At 30.2% G+C, this 12,306-nt stretch overlaps 1 protein-coding gene across 1 annotated transcript in view; it reads right to left on the bottom strand.

The window, feature by feature from the left end:
* The window catches only part of LOC127727673 (WD repeat-containing protein 36-like), a 30,275-nt gene extending 20,915 nt beyond the window's left edge, over positions 1-9,360 (bottom strand). The window contains exons 1-6 of the mRNA XM_052234791.1: positions 9,106-9,360; positions 6,902-6,929; positions 3,091-3,191; positions 2,349-2,466; positions 1,209-1,396; positions 353-485 (exon numbers count right to left, since the gene is read on the bottom strand). Coding sequence (XP_052090751.1) covers positions 353-485; positions 1,209-1,396; positions 2,349-2,466; positions 3,091-3,191; positions 6,902-6,929; positions 9,106-9,246 — 709 coding nt within the window. The 5' untranslated portion in view covers positions 9,247-9,360. The remainder of the gene's footprint in view (positions 1-352; positions 486-1,208; positions 1,397-2,348; positions 2,467-3,090; positions 3,192-6,901; positions 6,930-9,105) is intronic.
* Positions 9,361-12,306: the final 2,946 nt, after the last annotated feature.

Below are 12,306 nucleotides of genomic sequence, written 5' to 3'. Positions count from 1 at the left end.
CAAAATACTGTCTTCTGTTGAAATCTGAACTTCTCAGGTAAAAAAAACTTTTTAAATATCTATCCTTTATTTTACCTTTATACAAAAGACCAACTAGTAGAGCTCTTGGACCTAAAAAAAATCTGGGCTGTTTTGTTGGTGTGATGTAATTAAAATATTTTTTGTTTGATACCACAACTTCAAGAATGCCTCAATTCTTCCTATATCTGTCTAATGCTTCCATCAATAAGTATGTGTTAGAAACTAAATTCTATGAAATTAAAAATGCTTAAGGCACTTTGAATACATGGCTTAAGGCCTTTTAAATGTTTGACTTAAGGCCCTTTAAATGTATAACCATCAAAATATATACCTGTTCTAAAAGATATCGTAGTAACTGGTCCCCAGTCTTGTCTAAATTTCATGACTGTTTCATCAAACTTAAGATTATGTATAATAATCTGACCATCTGCAAGTCCTATGGCTATTACATCCATTGCAGGAGACTGAAAAATCAAACACCACATATCTATAATGAAACAAGTATGGATACCTTTTTTAACATAAAAAAAAAGAAGTTCTAAACTTTATTTTTTGGAATGAAACAGTTCTTGTCATATTCAAATATTCTTTGAGACAAACAACAAATGCATTTTCTCTTTTTAATTTTTGATACCCTTTTTCACCTGTTTAATAAATATACTTAAACATTTGTATTGAGTGCTAATAAATTCTACTGTGAAAATGGTGTTACTCAGAAAGTAATAATATAAATGTTGCTTTACATGATTTTTTCTCACTTTGAACTGCTAAGAAAACATAAAAATTTTATATGGTCCCTACATGATGTGTGGTCCCTATGTCTCAGTCTGACAAAAGCCAGCCCCCACTATCCACTTGTGTTACAAAAGGAAGTGGATAAGGGGCTGGCTTTAGTCAGACTGCCTATATCTTTTCGTCTATCAAAATGACTGTTTATCAATTATTGTTTTGTACCTTTATCAGGCCATTGGTTTTTCCTCATTTCAATTTACATGTTGTCATTGCAGGGCCTTTTATAGCTTACTAAACCGTGTGGGTTTATCTCATTGTTGAAGGCTGTGTGTTGACCTAAAGCTGCTTATATCTATGTTATTTGATCTATGGTGGATAGCTGTCTCATTGGCAATCATACCATACCTTCTTAATTTCATATATGGTCAGGGTGCATTATTGTTGTTTATAACTACCTGCTCAAGACACGTTACTGCACTATTCCACCCCTCAAACACGTATAACATTTTATCTTGTTTAATATTCCATAACTGTAGAGTTCCTTGTTTACTTCCTAGCACTAATTTATTGAGATAGGTATGTGGATGCATTACAGCTGTCACCTGGAAACCTGAGTTGTCAAAGTTCATTTCCAAATACAACCCTAGGAAAAGAAAATATAGGTAAAATCACAGCTATGCTTTCAATTTTTAAGTACAAAATAAATATGATTTTATTCATAAATAGTGACAGTTTAGATAAAGTGTTGATTATATATAATAATTTCAAACTAAATTATGTTTAATAGCCCAAATTCTAGAGAAATTTAGATTTTAGTCAGACCTGGAGGAGCTAGATATTTATCTTTGCTTATAAGCCTACTACATATGATAGCTAAAAGAGCATTTTTTTAACAACTTATCAAATCTACAATTAAGTAGAAAAAACAACTTTGTAAAAACAAATTGTATAAACAGAAAAAATCCTTGAGGTAAAAAATCGCTTTTGCAATGTATGGTAACATTCACTCACCATATTAAACATCAAAGTTAGCATAAACATTTTGTGCTAGGTTTAACTAAATTGTAATCAATCCAGCATGCCATTTAATAAGATCTATCTACATTGTTTCATCTAATAGTTTTGGTATTAAATGCATTATGTGTATCAATATAATTAAATATATTTGATAATTACCATTTATTCCTTTGTAATTCATGTCTTATTACTAAATACCTTTAATGATATACTTTTCCGATGATTAAAGCTCAATCTACATTTTTTTATGTGAATAAATATAATATTTTTTTACAACTGTCTGGGTGGCCGAGTGGTCTAAGTAGTCAATACTGTATCACTAGCCAGTCAACACTGAGGTTGTGAATATGAATCCCGCATGGGGCAGGTGCACTCGACTCCAATCTTAATTGTCTAGGATTGTCAGTTTTCCTACCGTAGGTCAGTGGTTCTCTCCGGGCACTCCAGCTTCCTCCACCAATAAAAACTGACTGCCACGAAATAGCACAATAGTGTTGAAAGTGGCGTTAAACACCAATCAATCAATCAATCAATATAACTGTCATTTTTGACTCTCTATTCTGAAAAATCAATCCTACCCTCTGAGTGGATGTCCCATACTTTTACATTGCTGTCAGTGTCTACAGAGATTAAGTGATTCCCAAATGGTAACAACAGATGTACTGGGTACTCATGTCCTTCATAGGTACGTAATACCTGAAAGAAATATTTGTGAAAAAAATTATGTGTTTACTGTGAAAGTTTCATTAAGAAATTTTATAAAAATAATTAAAAAGTTAAAATTATTGGTGTTGAACAAGGTTGGTCCCATATTCATGATATTAGTATTAGCTAAGAAACCTTAAAAATGTCTGCAAAATTTGCTGATTTTTCACACAAAGCTTTTGACAACAGGGTCTCAATGAAATACCCTACAAAGTTAGATATAGACCCAAAAAAAGTCAAGGATTTTCACATGGAATTCCCATCAATCAAATAGCAAAAAAAAAAAAAAAAAAAAAAAAGTTGAAAAGTCTGGATTGACTATATTTTTTTTTATCTCTTAAGAACTGTAATTGCTACATGTACAAGAAAACTCCTGAAATGCCTCAGATGGCCATTTTGGCCTTTTTCTTTAGATAATTCCAAAATCAATACCAATCATAGTATAATGCTGAGGACCATTGTATCATAATTTCATAGCTTATCTTTTAGAATTAACAACCTTAAACATGTTAAAAGAAGAAATATTAAGAAGTAGCCCTAACCACAGTAGAATTTTTTCTTCAATATTTAGAATGCAGAAGGTCTATTATATTCTGTGTCTAAACTTTCATTTACCTGTTTTCCTCTCTGAAATGCTTGCACTTTATTACGACACCCAGTAAATACCAAATTAGCATCAACAGCTAGACAAGATATATCATCTTGATGTGTATTACCTACAAGAGATATTCATATATAAAAATAAAAATATGTGGTATGATTGCCAAGGTTGGCAAAAAAGCGGTCAGTACTAGTATTGACCATGCCGGCGGTAAATACAAGGAAATACTGGCAAATACTGGTCGATTGAAATTTTGAGTGGACATTACTATAAAAACCACTCTCTACCGGGTCAATTACTTTTAGTAATGAAATAATGAAAGTGTTAAAGTCATTTTAACTGTTCTCATTTCTATTTTTATTGTAAATTCTTAATAAACAGTGATTTACAATGATTTATTAGTACATAAGATAAAAAAGTTTCGTCCCTGTCAAGGAAACTCATCAGGTGGCTTTTGCACTGACTATAGCATTGCAATCATTACATTTTGCACTGGTTTTGTTGTTGTCTTATATTGTATAGAAGTTCCAAATAGGGTCTTCAGGTTTCAGTTTAGTGCTTAAGGTCAAGATGGTTGTACTATGTGTATGTAAATCATGTAAATATTGATTATGTAAAGGTAAAATTTATACTACATTATATATTTTTTGGTTTAAAACATAAATTACAGTTCAGCCATAAGAGTAAAGGTCCTTCATACCTTCCATTTCATGCATAAAGATGATTTTTGTCTCGCATTTAATAGATAGGAAATATTTCATGGTTTAAGTGAGTCTTCAAATATCCATTTTATTACTTTCAATCATGTTTTGTCATTATTTATTGGGGGCTGTTGTTTTTATAGTAATTAAATTTTCACACCTAGCAATGCCAGGTGATAGGTAATAAGACACCTGTAACTTCATTTACCTGTAATTTTGTACCTGTAAAAATTAAGCATTTTCAATAAAAAATATCTTGATTGAATAATGTTGTAATAATTAATTTGTCAATTCCTTATATATATCTAAAACATGCAATATCATAACTTATAAGGACTAAATTAGTAGGTATAACTGTTAAAAATGCATAAAACATATCAAATTCATTCATTTATATCAGCTGAAACATGCCAAAAGATAAAAGTTTAAATATAGCTTACTTTTTATCATTTTTTTACTTCAATAAATAGTAATAAATTGCTTCGCCGAGCGCAGCTGGATACAACCGCAGAGGTCCAACCCTGAACAGTTGGGGCAAAAATGGACACAATATTCGTGCTTGATACAGGTCTGAATTTGGATTGTAATTAAATATTTGACACATACTATGTTTCTGACACAGAATAACTGTAGTCAAAGAACTTAGAATTGGTTATGTAATTTGAATTTATATTCAATTTCTTGCTTTTGTGCAATACACTGTGCTGTTCCGCAATACTTTGTAAATCTGTTTTCAGACGATATACAAAGAATTATCAATTGTGACAATTTTTTAAATCTTGAAGAAAAATTGACACCCCCAAAAATTATTTTGTTTACCACTCCCCTTTTTTTGTCAAAAAAAAAATATTTGAAGAAATTTTCTTTTTAATTTCTGAAATCTTGATAAAAAATTGTCCCCATCCCCCTCCAATCCCCCCCCCCCAAATTTAATTTTTTTAACCTCCCCCCCCCCCCCCCCCCCCTTTTCCAAAAAAAAAATGGTCATAATCTCAATTCAAATTTCCAATGGAGTTTGCAACCATAAAAACCCATTTAAATACATCATAAAAGTATTGAAATAGAAAATGACATACATAATCATGGATAAAATTAATATACCTTCATCAGCATTTAATAGTAACTTCTAAAAATAAATTGACAGCTAATCACCTCAAGATAATACAATATTTCTTTATAACAAAACAATTGTAAGGGGGGTAACTCTTTATGCTAAAAAAAACCCAAACAAATGATATTGATCACAAATAAACAATTCTGAATATGAAAATTTATTACCACTGAACCCTTTGATATACACTATTATTAAATTATATATACTTCCATCACAGTATTTGATGTTTCTAGAAAAACCTAAAAAATAATTCGTACTAGAACTAGCTGACAACTTTACATAATTTAAAAGGAATGTAAGGGAGGTAATTCAAATATAACATTGTAATTATTATCTTTTAAATTTTATTTAATGTTTATTAAATCAAACAAAACACATTTTATAGCCTTAGGACCAAAAATTGGACCAATAAGAAAATGGGACCAACAACCAAATACACAGTTAGATTCAGCATATGAAAAAAATTGTAATACTAATAGCATGAAAAATTGTAATACTTATAGCAAAAAGTCCCAACATAAAGAATCAAAGCTTTCTCAAAATCAAAATCCCAAAATATTGTTCTCTTCTATATACCGTAAAATATCAAGAATCAATCGAATGCTATCCCTTATATACATGTAATGCTTAATGGTCCAATATCTATTTCATAGAGATCCAAAGACCAATACTTTAGTAATTGTCCATTAACCAGGAAACCCTTGTTTCCCCCCCTTTTTTGCCCATAATTCCTAAACGGTTTGAGCCATAACCCCCCAAAGCCAATCCTAACCATCCCTTTGTGGTATGGAAACTTGTGGTATAATTTCAGAGAGATCCATACACTGTTCCACAAGTTATTGTCTGGAAACTAGAAAAATGCTTATTTGGGCCCCTTTTTGGCCCCTAATTCCTAAACTGTTGGGACCATCATCCCCAAAATCAATCCCAACCTTTCTTTTGTTGTTTTAAACCTTGTGTTTAAATTTCATAGATTTCTATTTACTTATACTAAAGTTCTTGTTCCAGAAACCAAATGTCTTCGGACGACGTGGTACCAATATACGACCGCAAAATTTCAATCGACCAGTATTTGCCAGTATTGACCACTTGAGGAGTATTGTCCGGAGCGGTAAATACCTGTAAATACCACCGGTAAATACCAGGGGAGGTATTTACCGCCCAACCTTGATGATTGCCAATGAGAAAACTCTCCACCACAGACCAAATGAAGGTTAGGAACTATAGGTCACTGTACATCATTTTCTCTGTTGCAATATCAAAACTGTTTGATGAATTGGGTGTTAATATTTTTCTTAATGAGTTCTACTCCTATACATAACTTTCAGGTTTTTTCACAATCAGACATTGTAATATAAATAAACTGTAAATATAAATGTTCAAGATTGCATCAAATAGACATCTCTGATGGTCAACATAAAATATGTCTGAATGATTTTCTGATAAGACTTATTCTTAATATTCATTTTGATTGTAAAAATGGAAAAAAAATTCATTAGATACTTACACTGTAGGACATTTATAGTTAGTCTCTTATCAGATGTATGATCAGATCCTTTTGGCTTAGTTTATTATAAGATAAACAACATGTAAGCAGTGTCCTAACTAGTGCAAATTATAGGGTTCAGCTTTCCTCTGCCCTTGTGGGCACCCATCTGTCCTTATCTTAATGTCCGGTGCATTTTTGTTTTCTTCAGGAAAATAGATACTTTTCAATGAAAAAAAAAATTTACTCCTGGAAAAAGCTTTTTACAACCCCAAATTCCAGCAAAAAATCATTAATTCATTTAATAGTCTTAATTTTCTTATCTGTTAATATCATCAAATTGCCCTTTTCAGACCAGAAAGTTCAGAAACTGTGCTTACATGCCCTTCATCTTAAAACTGTGCCCTCTACCCATAAATCCTAGCTAGAACACTGATAATAATCTGTCACAATATTTCTATTTTAAATTCCCATCAAAACAGAAAAGACAAAAAAGTACAATACTTAATTATTATTATACTTACTGATACTGACAATTCCTAATTTGGAACACTGAAAATATATAAATAAGTAAAGTTACATAGGTTCATGTATTTTGTACATGTATTAAAAATGATATTTTCATTCCAGATGTTGTAAATAGAAAAACTGTGGCATGTTTGTTGAATAAAACATGTGCAAATCTTTGAAGTGCTTAGTGCTTAGTTTAGTTTTTTTAGCTGCTGAATATTATGTGTGTGTAATGCATATTGATACTGTAAAAAAATTAGCTGCCAGTCACAAAATGAAGCATTTTGTCAAGTGAGCGCAACAAAAAGAATGATACTTTTCTTTTATTGGAGATACTTAGTCTTTTCAAGTTAACCTTTAAATTGCCACAGGCACTTGTCTCTGAATTTATTTGATCTACATTCCTTAATCATGTTAATATAACACAAGGTACCCGACTCACATTTTAGGGAAATGACACTCAGTCGCAAATTTTCGTTATATTTGGATTCAGCGGTTGTCTATCCCACTGAAACTTGTTATACACTGTATTGAAAATCTACATTAAATTATCTACAAAATGATGTATGACACCCTTATTTCTGTTGTTGGAATCATTTGTAGCAGACTTTTCAAGTAGGTCAACTGTAAATTATTTCATCTTGTCACAGCAAAATGGCAATGTTGAAATTGCAATAAATATTCATTACGATTTCCAATTGGTCAATCTTCTTGCTAAAAATACATGTTTAAAATTCGACTTTCAAAATTTCCTGTTTAATAAATTCTATGGAGTTATCTCAATTTTATATATAAATCCAGAGAGAGGTTGAATGACTTTGATAGGAGAATGTGAAAATTTGAGTTCAAAAATAGAAACTTGTTACACAATAAACATGATAAATATACCTCAAATAACACTTACTAGATTTTTATCAGAGTTTATATCTTTTACAAATTTACTACATGGGTGAATGTTCTATTCAGAGAAAAACAATTACCAGTACTGAAAATATTTTATATAATTAAGGGCATACGACCCACAGTGAATTTTTGATGAAAGTTTGCATACAAGCTATTTTTGACTTAGTCACTTCAAATATGTTATAAAAAGTATACCTTCATGTGCTACTTTTAGAGATAAATATGGTCGAAATTTAGACATTAACTGGAATTTTCAGTTTCTTTGATATTTGAATTCTTTGGAATGACATTCCTAACTTTTTTGCTTCAAAAGATAAACACAAGCAGATTTTTGTACAAACTTTTTGAATATCTTCTCTACATAAGTGTGCTTTGAATTTGTGCAACAATTCTTTGGAAATATTCATTTTTATAAAATTTCATAATTTTGGTAAAACAACCGGCATTTTAGCTGTATATCTATCTTAATTAAAAAAAAATTCATCAGTGATTTGTTCATACATAATCAAGCCAAATGTCGTTTTTTAAAAAGAGGTGTCCATGAACTTGTTTTCAAGTTAAATTCAGTCTGAATGATAAAAATCAGTCGCAAAATGCATCTTTCCCCGATATGTCACAGTTTGATGTCGCTAAAAAAATAACAATTTACGTTAGCGACGTCATTACCTCCCCTGTATATATCCATATGTATATACATAAATACATAATTACTCTAAATATGTATATATATCATGTATATAGTAGCTATCTGGGGCCATGTTTAAACAATGTATTATGCATAAAACTTTTCAAAGAGAAATGTTTAAACCATCATAAACACTTCAAACAAAGCATTTTTATTTCCTTAGTTTGTGTTTAAAAAAAAGTGGATCATAATCTATCAAAGTTTCAAAATGTTTGCTTTCTCACATTTTTCCTCCCTTAGCTTGTTACTGATGACCTTTGTTTTTGCGACACTTTACCCGAACAGGAAGTTGTCTAAGTGACTGGTTCTTGCGGATTGGACTAAATAGTTATAAGGTGTATATTGACATTTCGCTGTGAGAAAACGAAGGCCTGCTATGTATGAGTCCGACAACAGCAATACGCAGTTCATTCGTCATTTTGTAAATAATTTAATGTACATTTACAACATAACAAGTTTCAGTGTGATAGACAACTGGAGAATCCAAATACATAACGAAATTTTGGGACGAGTGACATTTCTCAAAAATGTTATAGTCCTCCGATATAAATTGCTTCCGAATAAGCGACTATTTACTGATGAAGCGGCGGATTATGCTTAACTTATTTAATAATATCTAAGTCAAATTACATTGTAAGTGTGAAAAGATTTCCCCACACAAGTGATAACATAGTTTTCCTTCTGCTTTCTGTGGTGGCGAATTTGCAGTGGGATATGATTGCTCACGTATCCTAGAGCTCTGAATCCTGTGAATATTTTACTTGCTGGCATGGTTGTCACATGTCACATAAACAGCTAATAAAAATATTTCATGTTCACAGACTTTTAGTGAAAATCAATTTGTAACAAAAAACATGTGCTTCAAATTTATACCGGAAATACATACAGATCTACACACATAAAAATGACAAAAATAGGTATTTTACTACCGTCTAAAATAATCAATAAAATTACAATTACTTTTTATTTCAGCATTTGTAATATCATTAATATCAATATAGCATTTTTAGCGATTAATTTAAAACTTTTTTTTAGTACTATAATATAATTTTCTGGAGAAATGTATGGTCAACATATTAAGTTCAGAACTGCCCTCTTTAATTTTAAATAACCATATTTTTCGGTCTCACTAATTAGCGACAAGAAGAATTTTAGCGACAAGAAGCGTCAAGAAGCGACAAGAAGCGTCAAGAAGCGACAAGAAGAATAATTTTAGCGACAAGAAGCGACAAGAAGACTTTTTAGCGACAAAGAAAACATTTTTTTTTTTTATTAAAATTACTTATTCCAAATAAATATTAAAAGAATATGCAAAGAAAAACAATTTTAGCGGCAAGAAAGTCAATATTCTATCGATAAATAGATAGAAAAAAATTTGAAACATAGATCTAATTGCTACATTTATTTGTGATATTTTATTATTTGTTATGTATAACAGCAAGTATTACGTTTACCCTGTCGTATTATGATATTAATCTTATGATTTGCTTTTAAAACTCTCTTTAATAATATACACTATATAATAAACTTGCAAATTGCATTATTTGTGCATCATTGTCCAGAAAATACAGACACAAATTCAAACAAGAGTAAAACATAAATGTTAATATTTTTCATCATTTTATTTTGTGTATATTGCCTCATTTAACGATATTTATCATGTTAACTTTATGAATAGTTTAATGTTAATTGAAGATTAAAGGAAATTAATGACAATCTTGAGTTTTCAACAGGTGTTCAAAATTTACAATGATTGTATATTCTGGCGCGTGTAATTGTTTAGTCTGACGCGTGTACAAAGTTGCTGTGACAAACTAAATCCTTTAGGATAAGGGTTTTTCTCTTGGGCAAAGGAAATAGTACGGGAAGTTATACCCTGCATTATAAAAATTACACTCTAAAAAAAACTACACAATCCCTTTCTTTCTCACAAATGTTTAATTTCTTCATCTATCAATATAATAAAAAACAAATATTAATTTATTCCTGCCCATATGTTAAAAAAAAAATCAATTGCATATTTTTTAATATTTATTTGGAATAAGTAATCTTAATAAAAAAAAAAATGTGTTCTTGTCGCTAAATAGTCTTCTTGTCGCTTCTTGTCGCTAAAATTATTCTTCTTGTCGCTTCTTGACGCTTCTTGTCGCTAATTAGTGAGACCCCTATTTGGGTTACACTAATGACTGGACCGAATGACAGGACCGAATGACAGGACCAAATGAAAAATGCGCTAATAACTTTTTTATTTTTCATAGGATTAATTTCAAATTTAAAATTTAATAGGATTTCATCATTTAATATATAAATTTAAAAAGAAAAAATTATATTTTTTTTCAAAAGCTTGCGAAAACGTGACCTGACCTACGCTGACAATGACAGGACCAATATCGAGAATGACATGACCAAATGAAAATGCTAATAACTTTTTTATTTCTCGAAGGATTTGTTTAAAATTTGAAATTTAATTAGATTTCAACATTTAATACATAAATATAAGAAAAAAATAGAAAAAAAAATATTAAAGCTTGCGAAAATGTGACTTGACCAACGTTGACATTGACCTGACCAATATCGACATGACCTGACCGATGAAAAGTCCTAATGTTCTGTTATTTAAATAACAAAATTAGAAAATTGTTAAATTTTGATCATTAATAATTAAGAAATTACTAAATAATCAGAAAAACAATTTTTTTTTGGGGTAATAAACTTGACTTGACCAACTTACGTTGACTGTGTCATAATTAACCGTTATCATGACAAGGAAAGATGACTAATTACATATCTATATGTAAAAGTATTTACTTCAAATTTTTCGAAATATTAAAATTTAAACCATTCATTTTATCAAATTTAAAAACTATAAAAAAAAATCCTCCTGATCAATGTTCTTATTATTTTCAAGTCCAGACTAATCTAAATTCAATTCTAAAGTCCAGAAATTTGTGTATAATCTAAATACTGATTCTGTAAAATAATTTAAACTGTTTTGCTAGCATTCTGCATGACATTTATCGTCATCCCAGGGTACAGGACGAGGACCTAGCTAGCAGTGTACCCCACCCTGAAATAAAGAAAAAATAAGTAGGATTACACATGCAAATAGATAATTAAAAATGTACTTGTAAAAAGAAGATATAAAAACTGAAAACTTTAAATTATAGATCACAATAAAAAAAACTACGTCTATGTTTGAAAGCATTTAAATCAAAATTATGTGATAGAAATTATCTTACTTAAAAAATAACTGAAAGGTAATGCATGTAAACTATTATCAAACATATTTACAAACGAACATTCAGTATAGACTTTCGGGAAAATTTAAAACTAAGAAAGATATCCTGCACAAGGCTCGGGCATACCTCAAGTAGTCCGCGAAAATGTTTATTTATTTTTTATGTAAATATTTTAAACTACCAAGACATCCTGCACAAGGCTCGGGCATACCTCAAGTAGTCCGCGAAAATGTTTATTTATTTTTATGAAAATATTAAAACTACCAAGACATCCTGCACAAGGCTCGGGCATACCTCAAGTAGTCCGCGAAAATGTTTATTTATTTTTATGAAAATATTAAAACTACCAAGACATCCTGCACAAGGCTCGGGCATACCTCAAGTAGTCCGCGAAAATGTTTATTTATGTTTATTAAAATATTTAAAACTACCAAGATATCCTGCACAAGGCTCGGGCATACCTCAAGTAGTCAACGGAAATAACTATTTACTGATATGAATTTAAAATATTAAAAAAACCTATATATGATGCTAATTACTGTAATCACAAACTATTTTGGATTTATCAACTTATTTATGGCTTATTTCACAC

The sequence above is a fragment of the Mytilus californianus genome, unplaced genomic scaffold, assembly GCF_021869535.1.
Source record: "Mytilus californianus isolate M0D057914Y unplaced genomic scaffold, xbMytCali1.0.p SCAF_1, whole genome shotgun sequence".
NCBI lineage: Eukaryota > Metazoa > Mollusca > Bivalvia > Mytilida > Mytilidae > Mytilus > Mytilus californianus.
This window is presented reverse-complemented; position numbering and strand designations above follow the sequence as displayed.